The sequence below is a fragment of the Equus caballus genome, chromosome 7, assembly GCF_041296265.1.
Source record: "Equus caballus isolate H_3958 breed thoroughbred chromosome 7, TB-T2T, whole genome shotgun sequence".
In the NCBI taxonomy this organism is placed as follows: domain Eukaryota; kingdom Metazoa; phylum Chordata; class Mammalia; order Perissodactyla; family Equidae; genus Equus; species Equus caballus.
In genome coordinates, this window is record NC_091690.1 from 3,285,842 (window position 1) to 3,312,218 (window position 26,377).

A 26,377-nucleotide genomic window follows, 5' to 3' on the forward strand; every position below is an offset into this window, starting at 1 on the left:
GGTGGCCGGCACTGCCCGATGCTGAGTCTCTGTGGTCGCTTTTCAATCGTCTTTTTTATTCAAATACGAAAGAACATGTCATTTCTTCCCACTTGGTCTGAAAGGAGGTCCCCTGGGGAAATCTAAGAGAACAGTCGGCTCGAGGGCAGAGGGCAGCTGGCTCGCTGGTCCCACGGGGACGCACGCTGGCTTCAGAACAGCCGCCAGCCCCAGGCCCCTCCTGGTGGGAAAGACGAGTGGCCGCCCCAGACCACGCTCCAGGTGCAGAGCGGGCGCGGCGGACTCCGTCCCGGGGCCTCTGTCGCCCTGAGGACCCCTCGGAACAGGGTGACAGCAGCGTGGGCAGAAAACCAACAGTCCCCCCAGAAAACCAGGGATGCGCCAGCCCCCCGGGCCAGGCTCCGCCAGCAGAGACGAGAAGTCGCCTTGGCGGGGCGCCGGTCACAGCTCGCTGCGCGATGCCTTGGCCACGATCACCAGCTTGGAGAGCTCGGACTTGAAGGCGCCGGGCCTGTGGGACACTGCGGAAGAGGAGACGCTTGGGAGGGCCCTCGCCGCCCCACAGATTCTCTGGGTCCTGGGCTGGGCAGGGGAGCCGTCCCCGTGGAAAGGCCCCTGGCCCCGAGGGTCTTACGGGTGAGGGACTGAAGAAAGGTCGGGAGGTCGAGGCAGCAGGAGCCACGGGAAAGTGAGGTGGGAAGAGCCATGGTCATTTCTGCCACAGGGAGAGGGGACGGGGGTCGGGCTGTGTTACCTCCTGCTCACACGGGCAAATCTGAGGCCCAGACGATGCTCTTCCAGCAGGACCAGGGAATCCGGCCTCCACCTGCCACCCGCCCCCCCAGCTGGACTGTGACACCCTGTCCATCCTGTGCCCTGGGGCTCGGGGTTTGCCAGCAACCCCACCTCCCGTCCTTGACCTTGACTCTGAATGGTCCCGGGACCTCCAGGACCCAGGCCCCTCCCTATAAGCCCCCTGCTCGTGCCCTCTTCCTCCTCTCCACTTTCGAGCCTGGTGACACCCACAGCTGCATGAGACCCTTCGCCTCATCTTTCCCCGTCCCTCAGGACCCTCACGGCTCCCCCAGACGCGGCTAGCTCCCACGTCCCCTGTCACCATCACCTGCCCCCTTGCTCTTGCACGCTGAGCCCCAACTCGGGAGCGTCTCGCTCATCCTTCTGCTCAGCATCTGCCTACGCGGCTCGATGTGCTTCAGAGGACACTGGGGCATGACCCGCTCCCCCGTCACACACGCGGTCCTGACCTCAGTGCCCTGTGGCCACGATGCTCTAAACTCTCGAGGCCGTTCCTGGTCACAGAGCCCAGCCCGGCCAGGCAGGGTGGACGTCCCAGGTGCACCCCCCCCATGGAGCACACCGGGCTCACGATTCTCCATCGGGGGTTGGCAAAGCTGGCCCGCTGCCCGGGAGCTAACAGTAGGTTTCACATTTTTAAACAGCTTTCAGAACAATGGGAAGAAAACGGAATTTTGGGATGTGGGAAAGTGACGTGAAATTCACACGTCGTGTTCACACAATAAAGTTTCACTGGGACGCGGCCACGGTCCAGCCACCGACACAGGACTCACGCCCCTCTGCCCGCCGGGGCCACCCAGGTGGACTAGCCCACAGAGACACCCCGAGCTGCCCCACAAAGTGAGAACTCCGACCTTCTGGCCCTTTACAGAAACAGTCTGCCGACGCTCGGCTCTGACCCCCAGGACCCGAATGGCAGTCCTTGTCCCTGCCCGCCCGCGGTGGGTGCCGTCAGCTCCCCCACCCTCCCCGCTCCAGCCCCGGGTCCCGAGCCACGACCCCTCCATCTTCACGCACCTGCTGTTTTGGTCACCTCGAATTCCTCGCTTTGCAGGGGAACATCGCTCTCTTTTTCAAACGCAGCTTTCGACTGAAAGAGAACCAGGGGTCCTGTTCTAATCGGGGGAGGACATGAGTCGCGTTGCTGCCCGAGAAGCACAGGCTGAGGGCGCGCGTGGAGCCTCTCTCAGCCCGTGAAGGAGAACCCGCTAGAAGAGGCTCGGTGACCCCCTAAGAGCCTGTCCACTGGCTTAAGACGTCATGCCTTTGCGGCAAATCCTGGGAGGAAGGCACTGAATTCCATTTTTTCTTGAGTTAATTTATGGAAAAGACACAAGCCTGACAGTATCAAACATTGAGCGTAATGTTTAAAAGTCTGAGTCGTGTCTCTTTCAAATCAGCTAAGAGAAGAGAGTTTTAAAGTGAGAAGGGACCCTGGAGAACAGCTGGTTCAAGGGCGTGCTGGTCACGCTGATGTGTGGACTCGGGGCAGCCACGGTCCCCACTCACATGGACTCTGCTGGCGGGAAGGAAAGTCTTGAAGAGGTGATGAAAGGCCACCCTGAGCCGACTTTGGGTAAAGGGCACGGGTGGGCCTGGTTTAGTCAGGTGAAGGGCCTTCACAGCAGAGCCGAGGCCCCCTGGAGAAGACAGGATGCCCGTGCGGTTGGCAGACCCTGGTGGGAGCAGGTCCCGGCCACGAGTCTCCAGGCCTGTTTCCCACCAGTTCCGCTTCTGGAACCGACAAGCATTTTTCTAACTGCTTCTGACCCAAACGCAGGAGCGGGGGGCCCTGCAGTGTGGCCGGCCCTGCTAGGGGCTGCAGGGTCGGGAGCAAGGCCGAGGCGCTGACCACGGGGCGCCGGAGCCGCGCCAGTGAGCCACGCCGCCTGCTTCTCCGGGTCCCCTTGCGCCCGCGCTGTCCCCGCTCGTGTCCTCGCGGTGCCCCCGCCCCGGGCGCTGAGAGGCGCCGGTACTCACGTAGGCCATGCCGTACTCGACCTCGGCGCCGCGCACCTCCGCCCGGAACTGCGTGAAGTAGAGGTAGGACTTGCCCTGTGGCCTGCAGAGAGGGGCTGGGTCAGCCGGGCCGCGTGCGCCCCGCTTCCAGGACGGACGCCGTTTCGGGCGCCGCTGACCGTGAGGAGGAGGGGCCCCCTCAACTCCATCCACCCCTCTTTCCTCTTTGCCGGAACGTTCTCCTGGCCCCTTCCCTTTCGGGGCTCCAGCTGGCCTGGGCCCCAACCCCGTGTTTGTTCCCCGAGTGCTTTTCAGTTGAGCGCCGGCGACATTCCAGGTGTTGCAGTGAGGGCGGGGCCAGCAACACCCCGGGGCCTGAGAAGTACAGGGGTTAACTAGGAAGGGGGGGCGGGGCATCTGCAAAGGTCCCGTGGAGGGTGCAAAGGGGACATCGAAGCAACCGCAAGGTCGGGTGACCGGAGCAGAGAGGAGCTGAGCGGGGATGACTGGTGTCACAAGGGACGAGGACATCCGCGTAGGGCTGGGGGTGGAGGCAGCAGGGAGGCTGGGAGGGGGTGGCGGGGATGGGGGGGCGCATGCAGGTGGGTGGGGGCGCCAGGGGACCCCCAATTCTCTCGGCTCGTGGCTGCCCAGGGCCTGGCAGACTGAGGACCCATCAGTGTCTGAAATCTGGAGGCCAGGCCAGTCACGCTCCACCTCCTGGCGGGGCGGGGGGCCCAAGGTCACAGGTGGCTGGGGCTGCGTGTGTCTTTGGGCACCTGGGGGACTGGTGTGCACGCCCCGTGCGGGGTGGCGATATGCACGGGGAGGGTGCAGACGGGGGCCTTCCTGTGACACGGGCGCCCCCGGGCATCCTGACGAGGACTCGGGGCTCCGATAGGGGCCGGTCCCACAGAGCGGGTGGGGCTCCCCCACTACTTAGTAACACCTGCTGTTTGCACGGCATCAAGCAGGGCACTGGGATGGCGCCACTAGTATGATTAAAACTCGCGTGTCCTTTAATTAAATGTCACCGTCACCACTCCCTGATTGTGTTCCATTTGTAATCTGTGCCCCTCTGACCCCGGTGCCCTGGGGGGCGACCACGGCTTGGACTTCTGCGTAGCCGCAAAGGGCCTGCACTGTTCCAGGCGCACAGTAAAGGCTGGAGAAATGGGTTCTCTTGGGGTGATGCGTCCCAGGCCGCGGAGCACAGGGGAGCGGGGACAGGCCCTGAGGCAGCTCCACCCCCTCATCCCCACACTCCCTGTCAGGACGGGATGACGGGAAGGATGGACAGGGCACTGAACCATCACCGTGACTGCAGGGGACCAGGGCTGCTCACACTGCCTGGCCCACACTCCCCAGGGCCCCGACCCCTCTGGGCCTCAGTGTCCACGCGCTTCCCGGCGGCGCCGTCCTCGCCCCAGCCATGCCCCAGCCCAGTGTGGCAGCCCCTCTCCTGCCTGCAGTCACGTGACCCGCTCCGCCGGCCTGTGCACCCGGGTGTGCCCTCCAGGGCTGTGGGCCCATGTCACTCTGCCTGACCCCTTCCCCTGCAGCAGCCCTGAGCGAAGGCGCCTCCTCCGGGGGCCACGCCGCCGCCAGGACCCACACTCACCTCCAGATGGTGCAGGTGAAATGCTGGTGGTCTTCACTGGTCCCCAGACTCATCTGCCACCTCTGCGGAGAGAACATGGACACGCGTCAGGCCGGACGCACAGCCGGGCGGCGCGGGCTCGCTCTGTCTCCAGCTCCCTCGCAGTGGTGCAAAGGGCCTGAACCTTCCTGGGGCCACCTGGCTGGAGCCTGGCCTGCAGGTGCCCCCACGCTCTGCTCGGGGCCGTGGACCTCCCCTGTCACGGGGCGTACGTGCCATCGCACGTTCGTGCACGCCCACAGGACGCATGACACCACAAGTGACCCCTAAGGTCACCGATGGACTTGGGGCGACGGTGACTGGGCCACATAGTTTCCTCGATCGCCACGGATGTGCCCTCTTGGGGAGACGTTGATAATGGGGGAGGCTGTGCATGCGGGGATGGGCGGCCAGAAAGAGATCCATCTCTCTACCTTCTGCTCAATTTGGCTGTGAACCTACAACTGCTCTAGAAAATAAAATCTGTTAAGGAAAATAAAAACAAAAAGACAAGAAAGGAAGACAGCACATTCACACTGGCTGGTATAATTATAAGGAAGTCCTGGGAGAAGACACAAGATTTTCATCATCGCCGTTACACCAAGGACGTGGGCGGGAAGCGGACAAATGGAAGGTGCTGGAAAGCTTTTCATAGGCTTTTCTTTTTGAACAATGCGAATGTATTAGCTTTTTTAAAAAAAACTAAATTAAAAAAATTAAAAACTTTCCATGCTTCCCCAACACATCGCCACCAGTTTATTTGGATTTTCACGGGCTCTGAAAACCCAGCCAACGGGGAACCGTAAACCTGTGTCACTTCTGGGCATTTTTGCGTTTTGCCAGCAAAATGAGAGATTACAGCCCTCTCCTGAGTAATAATGGACCCAGGTTTAATGTCAAGGCCTTTCCAGAAGGGAAACAAGTCCATTTTTATGGTAATTATCAGGGGAGTAGATGGTCACTGAAGCCGTTTGCCTGCGGCAGGAAACCGGCAGGACACGCTCGCTGGGTGCCAGGCCAGACCTGCCACTCGGCCTATTTATTTTCTATTTAATAATAAATACCTGTTGGGCTCCAAGGCCTCTGAGAACCAGAAACGGTTTTATGCTGTGAAATAGGTCTGGAAAAATTTTCCACAGCTCTTAAAAGCATCAGGAGAAGAAAGGCCAATATTTAACACTAAAAAAAAAATTAGGAATGCAAACAAATTTAAAACCAAAAGTTTCTTGGCAGTAGGGTCAGTGTCCCTCTGAGGGGACTTGTGAAATGTGGACTTGACCGTGGGCTCGTGGCTGCAGGGCGGGGGCCGGGCGAGGAGGCGCCCAGTTCAGCTTGAGCCTCTGGAATGTTCTCTGTAAGGCCAAGGGGGTTAGGGTCCTAAGTGGCCGGGCGTCACAGACGACACGCAAATGGGAGCCACTATTCTTTTTTATTAGGATGTAAATGCAGCCAGTTCCAGGAGTCTGGCCTACGCATCCGGGTGCGTCTCCTTCGCCCCATCAAGACCCAGATGGGTTCTCTGTTGCCAAAGATGCTCCCGGTTCCCTTGGGGTCAACCCCTTCCTGCAAACTCCTGGTGAGCACGGATCTGACCTCAGTCCCCATCGCTGTGCCTCTGCAGGCCACCTGTGCGGACCATCAGTCTGTGGTCAGTTCACGTAACGCATTCGAGGTTTGGCAGCTTGCTGCGGGCCTCCACAGTTCACTTCCTTTTGACGGCTTTATTGAGAAACTGTACAATTCACCCTTTCAAAGTGCACAATTCAGTGTTTTCTAGTATATTCCGGACTGTGAAACCGTCATCACACTCTAATTCCAGAACATTCCATCACCCCATAAGGAAACCTCGTCCCTATCAGCAGTGCCCTCAGCCCCTCCCCAGCCCCTGGCGCCCACGAGCCCGCTCTCTGTCTGTGGATCTGCCTGTTCTGGACGTTTCCCGTCCATGGGATCACACGCTGTGTGTCCTTCTGTGTCTGCTTCTCTCCCTGAGCGTCGTGTGTGCAGGTCCGTCCATGTGCGGCTGTGTCGGGGCCTCGCTCCTCTTCACGGCTGCATCGTGCTCCAGCGTGTGGATGGCCGCATCTTACTGATCCACACACCCGCGGATGGACGTTTGGGTTGCTTCCACTTGTCGGCTGTCCTGGATCACGCGGCTACGCACAGTCCGGCCCAGGCTTTTGCGTGCACCTGCATCTTCACGTCTGCAGGGTCGACACCCAGCGGTGGAAGTGTGGGGTTGTCTGGTGAGCATGTTTACAAGAAACGGCCAATTTTCCCAAGTGGCCACAACTTGTTGCCTTCTCGCCAACCGTGGGGGGCACCGGGAGCTCATGAACAAGCCTGTGCCCACTGTCACCTGACACCACTGGCTTCTCAGGCGACCCCCAGAGACACAAACCACCGTCAAAGAAGCCAGAGCCGCTGCTGCCCTCAGAGGCCTGGGCCCCCGAGCTGGACGTGCGCAGCCCCCCCGACCCCACGCCCACAGTCCTGAGGCCTCCTGGGCGCCCAGACCGGGAACCGCTGGCCACCCGCGGTGTCCGACTGTCACAGTCCTAGATCAGCGCTGCCAGAACGAGACGGCGCCAAACACGTCTCTCTTCTCTTGGGTGATTCGCTTCAGGAGGAATCCGCTCAGCCGGGACCAAAGGACCAAGCCTACGGCTGGCTCTAGTCTGTGACTGCACTGCTGCTCCAAGAGACGGCCCGGCCTGTGGTCACACCGCCCAGAGGGAGCGACCGCCACTCTCCCCCAGCGCCAGAGCGGACGGTCCCCCTGAAGCTTAATCAGGGAGGCACGTGTGCTGTTTTCCAGGTTGCCGGTGGCGCCGGGCGGGTCCCGGCACAGAGCTGTGGGGAGGGGCCTGTGCCCTGGGGACCTCCGTCACCTCCCAGCTCGGGAGCCTGGAAATTCTCCACCTCTGGGCCTCCGTGTCCTCGTGTGTGAAAAGGGATGATGTGGGGACAGTCCCGCCTGCTGGCACGGTGGCGAGATGAGACGAGGTGTGCGTGCCACGGGAGCAGCGTCACCGCGATGTCACTGTCCAGTAGATCGATCGTCAGCACGACAGGGCTGACACGTGGACGAGGGCGCGCTGGGTCGCATCCCGGGGCTCTCGGGGCGCAGGGCTGGACCGCGGGCCCGGGGTTACTATTCCGAAGAATGTCCCACAGCGGAGTGGACGCCTGGGAGCAGAGGCTGGGACGGGGGTCTCCAGTCGTTTGCTCCAGGCTGTTAAAATGTTGCCGCTGGGAATCACTGACTTTCATTTACAAACTGGACATGTCTAAAATCCTCAAAGCGGGCTGCATGTCCCTCTTGCCCCGTGGTTGTCAAGTGGGGATCACTTTGTTCCCCAGGGGACACTGGGCGACGCCTGGGGACATCTGTGGTTGTCATGACTGGTGGTGTCCTGGTGTCGAGTGGGTGGGGCCAGAGATGCTGCTCAACCCCCCACAGTGCCCAGGTCGGCCCCGCACAGACAGTGACCGGGCCCCTACGTCCACAGTGCTGGGGGAGAGACCCCCTCGCCCATTTCAACGTCCTGAGTGTGAGACAAGGCTATGGCCCGGAGCCAGCCTGTTGGGGGGCCGGGCACGTGCCGTGGGGGTTCCCAGGCCGCCTCTGTCTCTAAGACTCCACGCTGTTCTGGGACGCAGAGCCACAGACTGTTCTGGAATGAGAGCCGTGTCTCCCCAAGCCTGGGTGTTGGGGAGGAAAACACAGTGAGGGGCACGAGAGACGGGGCCACTGTTTCCGCCGTGACAACGAGGCGTGACAAACCACCCCAGATCTGGTAACTTACGACAACTGACATTTACTCCCTCACCTTCTGGGGGCCGGAAGTCCCAAATCCAGGTGTCGCAGGCCCGCGCTCCCGCTGCAGGCTCTGGGAGAGGATCCTTCCTGCCTCTTCCAGTTTCCGGTGGCTCTGCATGTTCCTTGGCTCGTGGCCACACGTGTCACCCGGCCTCCCCTCTGCGTCTTCTCTTCTCCTATCCAACCTCCCCCGTGTGTCTCTTATAAGGACTCTCGTCACTGGACTCGGGGCTCCCCTAACAATCCAGGAGGATCGCTCCATCTCAAAACCCTTCACTTAATCACATCTGCAAAGACTTTCTAAATGAGGTCACCTTTACGGGTTCCATGAGTTAGCATGTGGATATATCTTTTTGGGGGGCTCCCTTCAACTCCCTACGCCGCGCACCAGATGACCACAAACTGAGCAGGTCGACAGCAACGCCCCTTTATAGCTCGGAGCTGTGCAGGGCAGAGGGCCAGGCATCGCGAGGCTGGGTCCCTTGCTCAGGGTCTCACCAGCGAGAATCAACGTGTCGGCCACACTGTTCGCGTCTGGAGCTCGGGTCCTCTTCCAACTCCCGTGGTTTTGGCAGAATCAGTTCCCAGCGGGTGAAGGACTGAAGCCTTCATCTCCTTGTTGCCAGCCAGGGGACACCCATCTCTCCTAGAGGCCACACGTGCTCCTTGCCATGCGGTCCCCACAAAGCTGGCAATGGGGCATGTCGGCCGTTTCATGCTTCAAATCTCACTTCCTCTTCTGCCACCAGCTGGAGCAAACAGCCCACGAAGACACAGGGGCCTGAGCACTACACTGCAAGGCACTGGATTCTAGCAACTTCCACGAGCCTCGAAGGGGATTCTCCCAGAGCCTGCAAATGAGAGCCCAGCCTGGCTGACACCTTAATTTTTTTTTTCTTTTTTTTTGGTGAAGAAGATTGTCACTGAGCTAACATCTGTGCCAACCTTCCTCCGTTTTATGTGGGATGCCACCACAGCGTGGCTTGACAAGCGGTGCTAGGTCCGCGCTCGGGATCTGAACCTGTGAACCCTGGGCCGCCAAAGGGGAGTGCGTGAACTTAACCACTACACCACTCGGCTGGTCCCCTGATTTTGGTTTTATGATGCGCCCCACTGAGCCGCTGGGACGTCTGACCTCCAGGACCCTGAGGTGTTGTTTTAAGGTTCGAACAAATGGGTGTTGTTTTAAGGTTCGAAGTCTGGGTGATTGTTACACAGCACAGAAAACGAAGACAACGCCCCTAACAGAGGCCCATGGGAGTGGCAGCTTCCCACCCACGCCGCTCCTGCTGTCCAGACGCGTGTCCGCTCTGTGGAATTACGAGTGGAACCTGCCACCACTAGTTAACTTGAGCACTCTCGCTTTTCCTCGTTAAGCAAGAACAGCCTTATGAGTGGAAGTTAACGCACGCACGAGCCAAGCCCGCTGTCCCCGGAGAGCGTCTCTGTGTGACAATGGCTGTCGTCATGCTGAGCGACATGGAACTTTGAACAACTCACCTCATTGGTCCCTCCTTGAGAAGCGTAGGTGAACACGCAAGAGTATCTGTCCTAGAGAACAGAAGGAAAGAGAAAGGCTTGGGAGGGGGTCCTGGGGGCGGCAGGGTCTCGGGCCGTCCTTCTGAGGTGCAGAATCAAGATGAGCCCTCTTTTGAGCATCTGTTCCCTGGGGAAAGGAGGCAGTCTGCAGACCTCCTGGGTCAGGACCAACGACCCACGTGGCTTCTAGCGGATGAGGAACAGGAAGTGGGAGGTCACACCCCCTCCAGCACCCACCAAGCAGGGACACCTGGGGGCCCCTCTCTGCTCTGCTGTGCCTAACACACAATGTATTTGCACAATACCCGCTAGAAGGAAATCCTCAACAAACAGTTGGAGGACTGATAAGGAGGAGTGGGGAGGAAGCCTCTCCAAGGAGCTGGGGACAGGGCTGGGCTAGACCCGCCTGCCGCCTCCAGGTAAAGAGGGCCTGGCCTCACACCTGGGGGGAAAGGATGTGGGACCTTGTGCAACGGAAGGAGAGAGCCACGCCCGTCCACTTCCTCCCGAGCCAGCGCTGCAGCTCACGACCTGCTGCACAGCCTCGGGGCGCACACCCCTCAGCTCCAGCTCCCCTCTCCCCATGTGCTGCGCCCGCCCTGCTCGCCAGTGGCCGGACACTCGCCTGGGGCTGGGGGACAGGGATGCCTGGCACTCGGGGCATGTGAGAGGAGACGGGGACTCAGGTCGGTGACCCAGGCCCCTCAAAGCCCTCAGCCCCCAGGAGGCCCTAGAAGTTCAGTTCTGTCTCCCGGACGACCCTGCACTGGAGCCCAGGACCACCTCCTCAAGCCCCGCCCCCTCATCGAGCCCCGCCCCTGGGCTCCACGCCACACCACAAAAACCCCGCCCCTAGGGTCCACACCCCTCCGCAAAGCCCCGCCCCTTCGGTCCATACCCATCCGCAAAGCCCCGCCCCCTCACCGAGCCCCCTGGGGCCACGCCCCTCCAAAAAAGCCCCGCCCCCTCCTCGAGCCCCGCCCTAACGGTCTCTGTCCCCTCCTCGGGCCCCGCCCCGGCCACCCCTCGAGCCCCCGGGGAGGTTGCGGCACGTACCCCCGGGCCCGCGTTCTGGGAGAAGGAGTGCACGACGCCGCCGGGCCGCACGTCAAAGGCCACCGTCGTGGGCTCGGACACCGCCTCCGCCGGCCTCAGCGCCACGGCCGCCAGGAGCAGCGCGACCCACAAGCTCGCGCCGCCGCCGCCGCTGTGCCTCCCGCCGCTGGGCGCCGCCATCTTGGACTGGACGCGCAGGGCAGGGGCGGCGACGGGGCGCGGCGAGGGACACGTGGGGCGTCCGCAGGGGGCCACGTCTTCGCGGCGCGGCCACGTGACCCGGCGCGCCCCGCCCCTCTCCCGCCGGCGCCGCCATCTTGGGGGCGGGACTTGGGGCTCCTCGGGGAGCCCGTGGGGTGCGTGGTCTTGGAGCCGGGTTTCTGGGCTCGGGGTCCCGTGGGCCCTCACTTACTGGCCGTGGACTGACCCTGCAGCCCTTGCAATCAGTCAGTGTAGACGGGATGGGGGAAATGGAAAGTCACCACTGGACTAACCATCATCGTTGCAGCCAAGATCCGTGGATGGAGGCTCCAAATGGGTGGGGGAAAATGTGATGAGAACCAGCCTGTTTGCACAGTCGCAAAGTACTGCCCCCCAAGATACGTATTAGTTACAAAGAGAAAAATAGTAATTTACAACAGAGACCCCATCGTTAGCCCAATGATCCGAGTTACCGTCCCCCAACATGAGGTGGCGACACCCCGGTGCCGCAGACGCGCCTTCCCAGGGGCACCTCTGGATTCGTCGCCCCAAATGCACGACCTCAGTGGAATCACAAGCCAACATCAGACAAACCCGAGACGCAGGATGTCCTACAAGATACCCGGGCAGCAGTCTTCAAACATGTCCTGGCAGACGGGCTGAGGGTCCGCCCAGGACAAGGAGAGGCGGTGTGAGCCCTGGATCGGTCCTTGTCTTGGTTCGGGCTCTTGTAACAAAAATGCCACAGCCCGAGGGCCTTAAACAACAGGCGTTTATTTCTCGGGGTCCTGGAGGCTGGAGGTCCAAGATCAAGGTGCCGGCAGATTCGGTGTCTGATGAGGACCCGCTTCCAGGCCGCAGATGGCGTCTTGTCCCTGTGTCCTCACATGATGGAAGGGGGAGGGAGCTCTCTGGGGCCCCTCTTGTAAGGGCGCTAATCCCATTCACCAGGGCTGCACCCCCAGGACCTCATCACCGCCCCAAGGCCCCACCTCCAAATTCCATCCCCTTGCGGGGGTAGGATTCAACATACGAATTCTGGGAGGACACAAACATTCAGTCTGGAACAACCCTGGACCAGAAAAACGACCTTCGAGGGAGAAACGGTGAAATCCGAATGAGGTCCATATGTTAAATATATTAATTTAAAACTTTTAATTTTAGTTAGTATATTAATTTATTAGTATATTAATATAATATGTAATTACTATATTATGTATCAATGCAATTAATATATAACTAAGACAATTATATATTATATATAAAAATATAATTTATAATATATAAAATAATGTTAATAAAATTATATATTAATATAACTGTTTAATAATATTAACTTAAATTGATATAATTTTAATTAATAGTTTGTTACAATTAAATATATTGATTAGTTATATAATTTAATTATATATTAGATGATAGGATGGTACTGATGTTAATTTCCTGGCTTCAATAACCCGGCTTATACCACAGTTACATAAGATGTTCACATTAGGGGAAGCTGGATGAAGGGTATTCTGGAACTCTACTATTTCTACAGCTCTTCTCCGAGCCAAAATTCATTTCAAAATATGAAATGAAAAAGAAAATAATTCCTACCTTGGGGGGTTGTCAGGAGGATTAAGTGAGGGCAGGCAGGCAAAGCTCCTACAAGTAAGAACTCTAAATATTAGCCGTTACCAGCGTTAGATGCCAACGAAGAAATCCCAGATTTCCCGCTACGGAAGGAAAGCTTTTGTGGGGGGGGGGGGTCACAAATTGCTTAAAATTTTCAAGAAAACACCCGTGGCCAGATCTGGAGTCTCCAGAATGAAGCTGGTTTTCCTGGTCCTTCCCGACTTGAAAGAACGGAATGCAGACAGCAAATGTCACAGGGGACCCCTCAGCTGGGCTCCATCGCACCACCCTATGAGGAGGGTCCTGTCGGAGGCTGGCGGCCCCCCAGATAACGCTACCTGCAGGACTCATGCTTTTCTGCGGCAGCAGCCTGGCCTAAATTGGGCTGGCTGCTCTGGGGTAAGGAATTTCTTCCTCCTCGCCACTGCCTGCCCTGGATCCATTAGAAACTGGCTCCACAAACCGGACCCCCGCCGTCCTATCCCTCCGGCGTTTTGCTCAGCACGGCTCCGTCGACGTCTTTCCCACATCCTCACTGCGGTGCTTGACCTTCAGCCTGTCACTACGAAGGGTGCGATTGGTGGCCAAGCGCTGATGCTAAGATGTCTCCACTGTGAGCTGAGTCTCCCACGCAAGGGGGTGGGTTTGTGCGTGTGTGTGTTTTCTTTTCAGAAGGACTGAGCCCCAAGCGTCTTGCCTTTCCTTTTGGCTTCCAAAAAAAAAAACACAAAAAAACAAAAAAAACCCCACACTGGAGGCATTAAGAGAGAAAAAACCATCATTCTGAAGATCCTGCTTTCTAGTCTTTAAAGGAAAAGATTAGATAAGAGAAATAGTACAATTTCTCTCTCTATGGTCAGGACACCACGAACAGCCGGGGGTGTGGATCTAAAGGGATTGGACGAAGCGGCTCCTTCGTGGTGAATAAGCAACTCCGTATTTTGAGGGTGGTGGTGTTACAGGAATCTACACAGGTGGCAGAGTGGAACAGAACTGCACACACACACAAATGAGCACGTGGGAAAGCTGAGAAAATCCAAATAAGGTCTGGAGTCTCGTTAAGTGCACGGTGCTCATGTCAGCTTCGCCTTTTGCCCGAGCTCGATGGTGTGGAAGGGCTGTAACCTGGGGGAAGGGTAGATGGGACTCTGTACTATTTTTGCAACTTCCTATGTGTCGATAGTTACTATTTTTTTGAAATACCATAAATAGGTTGGAGAAGAAAATGACAAACCAGGAAAACATCTGCAACCGATATGACACGGGGTTTTATGTCCACACCTATGGCTTCCTGCCAGTTAGGGAAGAGATGAGCCGTCCCACCAGGAGAGGAATCAAACGCGTGTGGATAACCTGAAACAGCATTGGGGACCCTCCCGCTGACGGTACCCCCACCAGCGGGGGAGAACGCTAGCGGCTCATGTATCAACTCAGAAGAAACAAACACCTCTTAACCTGCCACCTCTGGGAGCCCGAGACCTTCTGCCGGCAGACACTTGTCCTTTTGTAGCTGCCCATGATCCATTGCCACTTCCCATTGGCAACCCACTTCCGTTTCTGGGCCTCATTCTTGCTGTCTCGTGACAATCTGAGGACTGGCTGAGTGAGGCAGGGGCGGGAGGTTCGATGAAGAGTTCCTGCTTTGAGATGATCATGGGTTCCCAGCTGCCAAGCCTCCTGAGGCAACTCCAGTGCCCCCTTTCCCACCACTTTTGTCATTCCGTGACTTGTGATTAGTTCCCTCCTCCACTTTCTTTCACGGGGGATTAAGTGAAAGACAGCTTGCTCCTGAGATGATTTTAAACATTCATTGGCTGAGCTTCCAACCTGTAAAACGTTTTGAAATCGGTGACATAGTTCAGTTTGCAACATGTATGACAATGGACTGGTTTCCTTCATATATAGAGTGTCTACAAATCAATGAGGCCAACTGGTCAAAAGAAAGGTGGGCAAATGATTACTAGTCAACAGATGTCATCAAACATGGAGATTCCCACACATAAAAGAAATCTGAATTCAAATTACAGTGGGATGACATATTCACCCATCAGAAGGGCAAAGATAAAAATGCAAACACCTAGTACTGGGGAAGGAATGGAGACGCAGACACACTCCTCCCCTCTCAGCAGGAGTGTACTCTGAGGCATTCTCTTTTGACGGCAATTTGGCATTCTTCAAAATTAAGAATGAATATGCTTTTTGTTAATTCCTAGAAATATATTCCTAGAATAGTTTACCCTGTAAACTCAAACATATGCCCCAAACAGGCACCAGGCTGTTTCTTGCCGTATCACTTATACCAGGGCTTGGCCAACTTCAGCCCGAGGGCCAAATCTGGCCGGCTGCCTGGTTTTGCAAATAAAGTTTTATTGGCACACAGCCACGCCCACTCATTTACATACCCTCCACCCCCTCATTTACATACCCTCCCTGCCTGCTGGGAACTCCTAGGGCAGAGTCGAGTAGCTGGGGGAACAGACTGGCCTGCAAAGCCTAAAATATTTACTGTTTGGCCCTTTACAGATAAAGTCTCCTGACTTCTGATTTATACTGACTTACACAAAAAGCCAAGAATAACCTGTTTTCCTTTGATAGGTACCCAGCAAAATAAATCATGACGCATTCACAGGGTGGAAGAGAATGCAGGTATCAAAAATGGAGATTGGGGAGCCAGCCCTGGTGGCCTAGTGGTTAAGTTCAGCACGCTCCACTTCCGCAGTCTGGGTTTGGTTTCCGAGCACAGACCTACACTTCTCTGTTACCGGCCATGCTGTGCTGGTGGCCCACATACTAAAAAACAGAGGAAGACTGGCACGTATGTTAGCTCGAGACAATCTTCCTCAGCAAAAAAAAAAATAAATAAATAAAAGCAGAGCTTCCTAAAGATGGAGGGTGACCGTGCGGGGCAAGGCCATCCTGCTGTTAGAAATTCAAGTGGAGAGTGCTGTCTGCATGGCTGAATGGCACAGAGACCTGGCTCTCTTGGTCTCTCGGTTGTTGGTGTTGGGACAAACATGATGAGGTGCAGGGCCTGCCCTCCCTGGTCGGCGGTTCCTGAGCCCTGAACCAGGGAGTGAGGCATCTGGACAAGCACAGATGCAAAAGGTAGTAATGGTGGCGGGCGGCGGTGGGCCGGGCGCGGCCAGGAGGATGTGGCCTGGGCTGTGCTGTTGCCCTGGGGGCTGGGGGACCGGCTGCGGCCACATCCTGTGCTGGGTCCCTAAGTGACACGCTTGGCGGCATCAGGGCGGCTGGGACCGTCCCCCCTGGACCACTGATGAGGGTGGGGCATCTTCAGCGAGGGGCAGGCCCCCCCCCTTCAGAGGAGCCCCCCACGAGCCGCGAGGCCGGGAAGGAACCTCACTGAGGCTGGTGGCCACGCTTCCATCTGGAATCGTTTAATGAGTCGACTTCTGACACGCATAATTATAAAAGAATAAGAATCGACAAAAATATTTTCTTTCCATAATATGTAGAGGTGGTTCGTTTCTGGTGGGGCTTTTTTTTTTTTTTTGCTTCTGTTTTGCTTTTTGCCCCTGGCGGAACTCTTGGCGGGGAGGGAAAGGAAGGAGGAAGGGTCACCCTGAGGCGGGGATGGCGCCACGGCGCCCCCGGACCCTGGTGTGCGCGTGCGGCCGCCCGGGGGGCTGGCTGGGTCGCACCCCGCGGGCCAGCGGCGGACCCCGATTCTAGACTGAGGCCCCCTCGTTTCTGTCCTTTAAACAATGATGAAAAACACCCTCCAGAACAAAACGCGGGGATGCGGTGGGCGCGCAGAAAGGCGGTCGCATGCTCCGGGCCGCGGGGGCGGGCCTCTCCGGTGGCCGCGGGCTTGACCTCCTGCTCCCGGGCGACACGGGGACAGGAGGGGATGGCTTGACAAGCGCCTCGTGGGCGCGGCCTCGTCTCTCCCTCCCGGCGACCGAGAAGCAACAGGCAAGAACCCAGGAGCATCGAAAACCGAGAGAAGGCGGGGGCGCGAAGGCGGCGCCCCTGGGCGCGGCGGGGCGGGCCACTCGGTCCCCCGGGGGCAGCGGCGGCGGAGCCACTTGTGCTCTGGACGCGCCGGCGGCCGCGGGGCTCAGAGGTATTCCTGGAGAAAGTGCAGCAGCGTGACTTCGTAGTGCTCGCCGGACTCGGGGCAGCGGATGCTGTGTCGCTCGTTGGGGTAGATCTGGGGGCAGAGACGGCAGGGCTGGTGGCACCGAGGGACCCTCCCCGAGTCGCTCCCCACTCCGCACCCGGAAGCCCCTCCGCCCCCCTGGCTCGGGCGGCTCCCCGGGGCCCTGCCACCTCCCATCCCGGGTGGACGGGGCGGACGGGGAAGGGCAGACGCTCTGGAACCACAGGCCTGGGTTCGAATCCCCCTCTGCCGCCAGCTTGCTGTGTGCCTCTGGGCGAGTGAGAACCTCTCTGGCTGTGGCCGCCCCCCACAACCGGGAGAAAAATACGGCCCCAGCGGGGTCTCGGCGAGGCGCTCACACGCACGGCCCCGGCGCGTAAGGAAGACCAGAACCCCGACAGCCGCGGTCCCCAAACCCCATCTCGGCGGAGGGGGCGGGGCGGCAAATCAGCGACAGCCGAGCCCCCACCCCAGCCATTTCCACTTCACCGAAAGGCCTCGTCTGCGCGGTACATGCCAAGGCCCCCAGGGCGCCCCCCTCAAGGCTCTGCCAAGTGGTTTGTGGGCCCTCACACCATCCGAGGGGGGTCATCCCCAGACAGGGACAGGGACGTGTGGGCCCCCAAGGCTGTGCCCAGGGAATCAGCGGGTCCCTGAGACCTGGCTGGTCAACATCCAGGCCCTTGGGTGGATGGTGACAGGGCGCAGGTCTTGCCTCTGGCCATGAAGTGAGGGCTCTCGCACCCCAACTGTTCCCTGATGGCACCTTGGGGCTCACGGGACAGGCGTGAAACCAGTTCCAGATTCACCTCAAGAACCCAGCCGCGATCCCACACTGGGGCTGGGCAGTCCCAGGGTCAGGCCCCATTCCTCACCTCTTCCTACCAGCAAGCTGGGTTTCTAAACCAAACTATTCCTTCCTCTCCCGGCCCACGACCACAGCCTGGGCCCATTACCCTAGGAATGCATCAAACTGCTCAGAGGTCTCCCCTCCTCTACCTTTGCCTTCTTTAATCCGTCCCTGGATGAATCACAAGTCTGACTGCACTGTGCCCAGCTCAGACTCCTCTAAGGCCTTGGCAGCCTGACATCAAGAGCCGGCTTCCTGGGTCCTGCTGCCCCTGCAGCCTCACGGGCCCCACTCCTCTCTGGCCCGGGGCACCTGCTGCCTGGGGCAGACCCTGCTGCCCCCAACCCTTCATGCCACCCTGGGTCCCGGCTGCCTGGTTATTTCTTCCTCCCTGTGGGCTGTGAGGGCAAGGAGGGGGTCTGTCTGGGTCCCCACTGTGCTCCCAGCCCCGCTATTTCAGGGTGTCTGAAACAGAAAGCGGGGTGCACTCCATTGCCCCCAAACACTGCCCCATCCCCAGCTCAACCCTAACGGTGTGCTTTTTCTCACTTTCAACTTCTCCTGGGGAGGTAGGGGCACAGGACTCGGGACCCAGCCCCAGCACTAAACGCTTTTCCCGAGAGAACTGGCCTGAACAGCCTCAGTGGAGATGGAAGTCATCGAGCCCATTTCGCAGATGAGCAAGCAAGGCCCGAGGTTCATGGACCTGCCACCCACGGCCACACAGGGAGGCAGTGGCTATCCAGCTACCTGGTTTAGGATTTTGGGCTCAGAAGGGACACTCGAGGTTCCATGTGGGCCCCCCTGACGTCTTTGCCCTGACCTGCAGCTGCCTCTGATGTTTTCGAGGAGCGCGTGTGGTGAGTGGGGGCTGCCACCAGCACCTGGACAGCTATGCACCCCCACAGGGTGCTCTGCCTCCCTCCCGCCCCCTCTGGCAAGCGTGTGCCCAGCCACAGGTCCCCGAGGCCCAGCCGTCCTGCCCGATGACCCTCCATTTCCCCAACTATTGAATGGCAACGTGGCACGCCCCAACAGGTCAGAGTGCATGCAGGGGACCGGGAAGCAGGAAGACTGTGGCAGGAGGTGTAACAAAATCCAGCCCACTCACTTCCAGCACTCCTCCCGAATCCGCTGGGCCTCTTGCTCCCCACCAGGGCCCTCTCTCCTGCCAGGACGACTGACAGTGGCTCACGTCCCACTGGCCCCTGGCTACAGGAGAGCCAGAGGGATGCTGGTCACACGGCAGGGAGACCAGTCACAGCCCTGCTCACAGGCCAGGACACCACAACTCACCCTTAGAACAAAAGTCAGTTGAGGCCCCGCCCCCTTACTGCTGGAGCCCCACCCCTCACCTCCAAGGCCCGCCCTCTTACTGCTGAAGCCCAGCCCCTCACCTCCAAGGCCCACCCCTTACTGGTGAAGCCCCAACTCTGACCTCCAAGGCCGGCCCCCTTACTGCTGAAGCCTCGCCCCCACCTCCAACAACCGCCCCTTTATTGCTGAAGCCCTGTCCTTCACCTCCAAGCACTGCCCTCCCTGAAGCCCCATCCCACACCTGCAAGGCCCGCTCCTTTACTGTGGAAGCCCCGCCCCTCACTCCAAGGCCCACCCCTTACCGCTGAAGCCCAATCCTTCACCTCCATGGCCCACCCCCTACTGCTGAAGCCCCACCCTTCCCCTCCAAGGCCCACCCCTTACTGCTGAAGCCCCACCCTTCACCTCCAAGGCCCACCCCTTACTGGTTAAGCCCCGCCTTCACTTCCAAAGCCCACCCCTTACTGAAGTCCCACCCCTCACCTCCAAGACCTGCTCCTTTACTGCTGAAGCCCCGCCCTTCACCTCCAAGCAATGCTCTCACTGAAGCCCCATCCCACACATGCAAGGCCCGCCCCCTTACTGCTGCAGCCCCACCCCTCACCTCCAAGACCCGCCCCTTTATTGCTGAAGTCCCGCCCTTCACCTCCAAGCACTGCCCTCACTGAAGCCCCATCCCACACCTGCAAGCCCCGCCCCTTACTGCTGAAGCCCCGCCTTCACCTCCAAGGCCCACCCCTTACTGCTGAAGCCCCACCTTCACCTCCAAGGCCCACCCCTTACTGCTGAAGCCCTGCCTTCACCTCCAAGGCCCACCCCTTACTGCTGAAGCCCTGCCTCCACCTCCAAGGCCCACCCCTTATTGCTGAAGCCCTGCCTTCACCTCCAAGGCCCACCCCTTACTGCTGAAGCCCCACTCTTCACCTCCAAGGCCTGCCCCTCACATGCCGTCCACCCACCACCCCTGCCCTGGTTCCAAGCTCCTTTGGCTTGCTCCCGCCACCCTGGTCCTGTCCAGGAGTGGCTCCCTCCTACTCATTTCCTGTGCCTGGTGTCAGCCAAGCGGGGTACCACCACCAGGCCTAGCTGATTCCCCTTAAATGTCACATCCCCAGGGAATTCTCTGATGCCAGTCAAGGTGACATCCCCTTAGATGCTTTCAGCACCCGGTACGCTTCCTCCAAAGCACGTTTCTTGGTTTGAAACGAAACATGTGCACAACAACTTCGGTGCCATCCAGCTCCCTCCACCAGGCCATGAGGTGGGGTCTGGCTGCCCCTGGTGTTCCCGGCACACTGGGCAGCGCTGACCGGGAGCGATCAGGATGTGACCGCTGAATAACAGAAGAATGCACGTCGCCACATGGGAGCCGGGGGGCAGTGTGGAGCACTCGGGGTGCGGGTGGAGGCGGGCAGTGGAGGGTGAGCCACAGATGGCCTGGGAGGTGGCACACGCAGTGGGAGGCAGCTCGGCCCGACCTGCGGCTGCCCACCCTGCCGGCTCCTGGGGAGGGGCCTGGACACGTCCAGCAGCCACCCACCTGGAGCTGGTAAGGCTTTCCCGCTCGGATCAGCTGGGAGACGAGGAAGTTTGTGTGGAAAAAGTGCACGTTCTCATCCAGGAAGCCGTGCAGGATGAGCAGGCGGTTGGGCCTGGAAGACAAGGGCGGGGCGAGGGTCTGAGAGGGGACCTCCTCTCCCGGGGCCCCGAGTCCCTCCCCAGCCCCAGCGGCAGCGAGGACAGAAGCAGCAGCTCGGCAAGACGGTGGCGGGCTGGAATGCTGGGGCACGCCTGGCGGGTCTGGGGGGCCTCCTCGCTCCCTTCCAGGCGGGGAGAGAAGAGGGGCGTGCGCAGGGCTGTGCGTGGAATGCCCTGAGCTGCAGGGAAGCTTCTAGAGCAGCGCTGTCCCATGGCACTCTGGGAGGATGGAATGTTCTAGACCTGTCCCGCCAACGTGGTCTCCACCATCATCACCATGTGTGGCTGCTGGGCACTTGAAATATGATGAGAGTGGCCAAGGAATTGTATTTTTTAAAGTTTGATTTTCGAAAAAAATTTATTGAGATGAAATTCACGTAACCTAAAATTAACTCATTTAAAATTTTTTTTTTGAGGAAGACTGGCCCTGAGCTAACATCTGTGCCCATTTTCCTCTACTTTATATGTGGGACGCCTGCCACAGCATGGCATGCCAAGCAGTGCCATGTCCGCACCCGGGATCCGAACCGGTGAACCCTGGGCCACCGAAGTGGAAGATGTGAACTTAACCGCTGTGCCACTGGGCCAGCCCCTAAAATTAACTCATTTTAAATCAAATGATCCAGGGGCATTTGGTGCATCCACAGTGCTGCGCAACCATCACCTCTCTCTTGTTCCAGAACATTCCATCACTCCAAAGCAAACCCTCACGCCCGTCAGCAGTCGCTCCTCATCCCCGGCAACCGCCAATCTGCGTCTGTCTCGGTGGGTATACTGGTTCAGTGAATCTGAATTTAAGCGACAGGGGGGCTGTGGGCTCCCGTGGTGGATGACACGGGTCCAGAGCACTGGGTCCCGAGCTCGGCCGCATGCTGCATCCCTGGGGGGCCCAGGCCACACTCCAGACCAAAGGGACAGCCTCGCTGGGAGGGGGCCCAGGCGGGGTCGGCCTGTGACAGAGCCCAAGAAGGCCATCACAGAGGTGTGGGACGCACGGTGCACGGTCCCCAGACAGAGCCACACCGGGAAGTGGCAACACCATTTTCTTTCAATCAGAGACCCCGAAGCCAGTGCCAAAAGCGTGACGTGGGACATGAGAGCCGGTCCGACAGACCGGATGTTATGACCATTGTGGACCTGTGTCGCGAGCCACAGAGTCAAAATCTGCAGGACAGAGGCCGCCCAGGTTCCAGACCGACGGGTGGGCCCATGGCGGGCCGCGTGCTTGGGGGATGGGGGAAGCCGGTGCATGCCAAGTGGCGTGACTCTACACCCTCCCTTCCGTCTTCCGGGGGGCCTCCCACTCCTCTCTCGGAGCGCCCCGGACGCCCCCTTCAGTGAGGAGCCGCGACGAGGGACGGCTGCAGGAGGGGACGCGAGGCACAGGCAGACAGGGAGGGCGGAAGCCACAGGAGCGCAGCGGTGCGGGGGGCCAGCCCGGGGCCTGGGGACCTGGAAGGCCGGGCGGCCGGGGGCCTTACTCGTTGGGCAGCTTCTCCACGTGCAGGGCCACGGACCCCGCCTCGTAGCCGACCTGGTTTTTCTCCGGAACATCCATATAGCGTTCCGTGTACCCTGTGTCGTAGGCCATCCAGACCGTGACCGGGGCGCCCGCAATGGCCACCTGAGGGCCACAGGGGATGGACAGGCAGAGAGAGAGAGAGAGAGAGGAGAGACATACAGGCAGGTCAGGTCCCGGGGCCTCCCCAGAGGACGTGAGGAGCGGGCATGCACGGGCGCTGGCGGGGAGGGGCCCTCAGACCGTGTGTCCCCCGTGGACCGTGCGCTGTCGAGGGAGGGCGGGACCGGCCCCTCCCTGGTCCCACTGCCTTCCTGCCTCCTCCTCCTCATCGCCGCCCGCGGTGCCCTGGCAGTGCGGCTGGCCTGGGGGCCCCTCCCCCGACGCTCTTCACACCATGCCCCACCTCTGCCCATCCGAGGCCGGGGTCCCGGGCTCAGCCTCCCACAGAGAGCTGCTGGCGGGGTTTTGTGCAGCCGGATGCCATCCTGGGGTCCGCAGTGGCGGGCAATGAGGAGGGGGGCTCGGCCCCATGGGGCTGCTGCGGGGAGAAACAGCCACGTGGCAAGGCCCCTGCCGAGATGCCTCCCCTGGGGGGGCGGGCTCCGAGGGGCCCGGGCCGGCGCGGCAGCCAGGAGGGGGCGGGCGCGGGACCCACCTTGAAGACCTGGGGCTTGTGGATGAGCCCCATGAGCGAGAGGAAGCCCCCGTAGGACCAGCCGTGGATGGCGACCCGGCTCAGGTCGATGAAGCCGTACTTCTCAGCCACGAACCGCAAGCCCTCCACCTGGTCCTCAATCTCCACCTGGCCCTGGGGACGAGGCCGGGCACCTCTCAGTGGCCTCCTCCCAGCCGCGTGCCCTGCTGTCCCACCTCTGTCCCTTGCGGGGAGCCCTCTCCTTCTTGGATAGAAAGCAGCTCCCTCCGGGCCCCGTTCAAACCCTGCTCTGGCTGAGTGACTCGGAGAAAGTCATGCCCCCTCTCTGGGCCTCAGTTTCCTCATCCCTAAAATGATGGCGTTAACATGAACGAGACCCATTTCACAGCGGGCAGGAGGATGAAACAAGATAGTGAGTGTCTTGCACTTAGAGGCCAGGCACACATTAAAGCTCCATGAATGGCTGGCATCCGCACTGTCATTGTCATCACTAACACTGTCACCATCATCTCCATCCTCGTCATCACCATCATCATTGCCACCGTCCTCGTCATCTTCACCACCATCCTCATCATCCTTGCCGCCGCCACCACCACCATTATCACCGTCACCACCACCACCGTCATATCACCACCATCATCATAATCACCACCACCACCCTCATCATCACTATCATCATCGTCATCTTCACCACCATCCTCATCATCCTTGCTGCCAGCAGCACCATCATAACCACCATCCTCATCATTCCCACCACCAGCATCATCACCACCATCACCACAGTTGTTACTATTACCATTATCACCATCACCACCATCACCATCACCACCACCACAACCATTGTCATCACCATCACCACTACCTCGTCACCATCACGTTGTCATCATCACCACCATCATCACCACCACCACCATCATAATCACCACCACCACCATCATCATCACCACCATCTTGCCACCATCATCACCACCACCATCATCGCCACCACCACCATCGTCACCACCACCATCATTGTCACCATCATCACTATCATCACTACCACCACCATTGTCACCATCATCACTATCATCACCACCGTCATCATCATCATCATCACCATCACCACCATCATCACCATCACCATCAGCACCATCATCACCAGCATTAGTATCACCGTCATACCATCGCCACTGTCATCACCATCATCACCGTCACCATCACCATCATCACCACCATCACCATCACCATCATCACCAGCATTAGCGTCACCGTCATACCATCGCCACTGTCATCACCATCATCACCGTCACCATCACCATCATCACCACCATCACCATCACCATCATCATCATCACCATCATCACCAGCATTAGCGTCACCGTCATACCATCGCCACTGTCATCACCACCATCACCATCACCATCAGCACCACGGCTACAGCCACCACGCCCTGTCTGGCCCAGCCCTCGGGACTTCCTGTCACTCGGGCCTGTGCTGACGTGTCTGGCTGGGTCCCCAGGCACCAGGCGGGATGTGTGTCCACCTGTCTCCCAACGGGGTGCAGCTCAGAGCCGAGCAGCAGAGCAGATGACCCCTGGGCTCCCGAAGGCTGCCCCCTTCCAGCCGGCACCCGGCCAGCACCGGCCCTGAGGAGGTGCCTCCCCTCCCCACACAGGCAGGCCCGGAGCGCGGGAGAGAAGGTACCATTTGGTTTTTCAGGGCCCCCTCGAAGCGAAGCCCTCGCTGACACGAGCCCCGGCCGTCGATGACCACCACGGCGTAGCCCAGGGACGCCAGCGTGTTGAGCCGCAGATACTTGATTCCTTTGAAGGAGTTATTCACCAGCTGCACCTGTCGGGAGGAGAGGCGAGGACATGGGGCTTCGGGCGGGTGGGGAGACATCCAGCGTGCGGCCCAGGCGGGACGGGCCAGGGCTGGACGGCCAACGCCAGCGGGCTGCGTGGCGGGGGGCTGACAGCCTGAGGAGGGCGCCTGCACTCTATCACGAAGGCCACGGATGGCCTGGAAGGGCTGTGGACGCGGGGAGTGACAGGTCAGACGGGCCCCTTTGCCCTAGGCCCCGTGCTCGGGACGTGCGACAGAGGGGAAGAGCCTGACAGGCTCCGTCCGCGGCCGGGGCCTCTGCGCCAGGCCTCCCTGTAGCTAGTGCCCTGTTGCTTCAGCTCCCTTCTGCCTCCTTTCTCCCCTCAGTCATCTCGCGAGAACAGATGCAAGCCCTGCTGGCGGCGGGCGGCTGTGTTCTCCGAGGAATGGGATTTAACCCAGGTCCTCACTTTGGCACTTTTAATATTCAGGGCCGGGTCATTCTCTGTCATGGGGCAGCCGGGGCACGATGGGGTGTGGACGGCATCCCTGACAGCCACCCGTGAAACGCCGGGGGCAGCCCCCGCTCCAGTTGTGACAAGCACAGCTGCCCCCAGACATCGCCGTGTCCCAGGGTGCAGAACCCCCCGGGTGAGAAGTGCGTCTCAGACGGACCTGCCTGGCCCTGTCCCCTTCTCCAAGCACTGGGCCCAGGACCCAGGGCCACCTCTGTCCCCACGAGGTGTCCGGGGTGAGGGTGGGTCACTGCGGGGCAGGCAGCCCAGACAGACACGGGGATCAAGGGGGCTTCCCAGAGGGACAGGCAGCATCAACAGGTGAGGGGAGGCTGCCTGGGGGGTGGGCTGTGCGGACACCCGGAGGCAGGAGAGGGAGGGACCCGGAGCCCGAGTGCTGAGTGGGGAGGGGGCGGGGCACTGGGAGCAGGGCCGGCACCCACCTGGGGGCCTCCATACACGAAGAGAACGGTGGGGTGCTTCTTGCCCGGCTGCACGGCGTGCGGCTTGTAGATCATGCCGTAGAGACGCACGTCGGCCCGCGTGTGGAAGTGGAAGATTTCCGGCGGCACGTAATCCGGGGGGCAGCCTGCAGTGACAGAGTGGCTGTGGTTCCCAGGGAGGCCGGCTCGGGGCGGGAACACGGCCCAGCGACACCCACACTCCCCTGCTGGCCCAGGCGCACCCCATTTGTGCTTGCCCCCGGTTTAAATCCGAACCCGAGGGCCGCCAATGCGTCTGCGCCCCATGAGCGCGTGTCAGGCCACACTCGGGCGGGAAGGTCCCCAGGGTGCCTGACGCTCGCTGGGCTCCTGCAGGGCCGCCGCCACCTCTGGGATGTGACTCATGGCCAGTGTGGTGTCCACCCTGCTCTGATTTTTAGGGTTGCGGAGCGACACTGGTTTGCAGTCAGAATGAGGAGAAATCTTTCCTCAAACTCATTTAGGCAACTAGGGCGAGTGGACTCAAAAATCAAATAAATGAACGGTAACGTGGGCCAGGGGTCGTCAGATGTGCTCTGTGCAGGGCCAGAGCATGAATATTTTTGGCTTTAAGGGTCATCTGCATCTGGTGCTTCGGCTTGGCTGTCTCGGCCCTCAAGTGGCCACACAGTGCATAAAGGATAGGCCCGCGGGCTGCACTCTGCGGCCTGGTCACAGAGGCAGTCACAGACACGGCGAGGCCGGGCGTGCCGGGCCCCAGCCCGCTGTGGCAGCCCAGGGCTGGCACAGGCGGGTCCTTGT

At 59.7% G+C, this 26,377-nt stretch overlaps 2 protein-coding genes across 20 annotated transcripts in view; both read right to left on the reverse strand.

Annotated features, from left to right (window-relative positions):
• Window positions 1–35: 35 nt before the first annotated feature.
• Window positions 36–12,123, reverse strand: MYDGF (myeloid derived growth factor). 3 transcript variants are annotated; one of them, XM_023644470.2, is made up of 6 exons: window positions 10,833–12,123; window positions 9,738–9,788; window positions 4,397–4,458; window positions 2,797–2,878; window positions 1,834–1,906; window positions 36–521 (listed from the first exon to the last, which is right to left on the reverse strand). In XM_023644470.2, exons 1-6 carry the CDS (start codon window positions 11,010–11,012, stop codon window positions 442–444), a joined length of 528 nt encoding a protein of 175 aa, XP_023500238.1. In that variant the 5' UTR covers window positions 11,013–12,123; the 3' UTR covers window positions 36–441. The 3 variants fall into 3 exon arrangements, with proteins under 3 accessions (XP_023500238.1, XP_070128638.1, XP_070128639.1); XM_070272537.1 differs by having other exon boundaries at window positions 36–715; window positions 10,833–11,090; XM_070272538.1 differs by lacking the exon at window positions 10,833–12,123 and adding an exon at window positions 10,402–10,520 and having other exon boundaries at window positions 36–715.
• Window positions 12,124–16,027: 3,904 nt separating this feature from the next.
• The window catches only part of DPP9 (dipeptidyl peptidase 9), a 38,327-nt gene continuing 27,977 nt past the window's right edge, over window positions 16,028–26,377 (reverse strand). For 5 of the 17 annotated variants that reach the window (XM_005611475.4, XM_023644464.2, XM_070272534.1 and 2 more), the window contains 6 exons: window positions 25,577–25,722; window positions 24,499–24,645; window positions 22,816–22,968; window positions 22,120–22,262; window positions 20,481–20,592; window positions 16,028–16,824 (listed from right to left, as the gene is read on the reverse strand). In XM_005611475.4, coding sequence (XP_005611532.1) covers window positions 16,732–16,824; window positions 20,481–20,592; window positions 22,120–22,262; window positions 22,816–22,968; window positions 24,499–24,645; window positions 25,577–25,722 — 794 coding nt within the window. In that variant the 3' untranslated portion in view covers window positions 16,028–16,731. Of the gene's footprint in view, window positions 16,825–20,480; window positions 20,593–22,119; window positions 22,263–22,563; window positions 22,699–22,815; window positions 22,969–24,498; window positions 24,646–25,576; window positions 25,723–26,377 lie in introns of all 17 variants that reach the window. The other 12 variants (XR_011440372.1, XR_011440374.1, XR_011440368.1 and 9 more) reach the window with 3 other exon arrangements.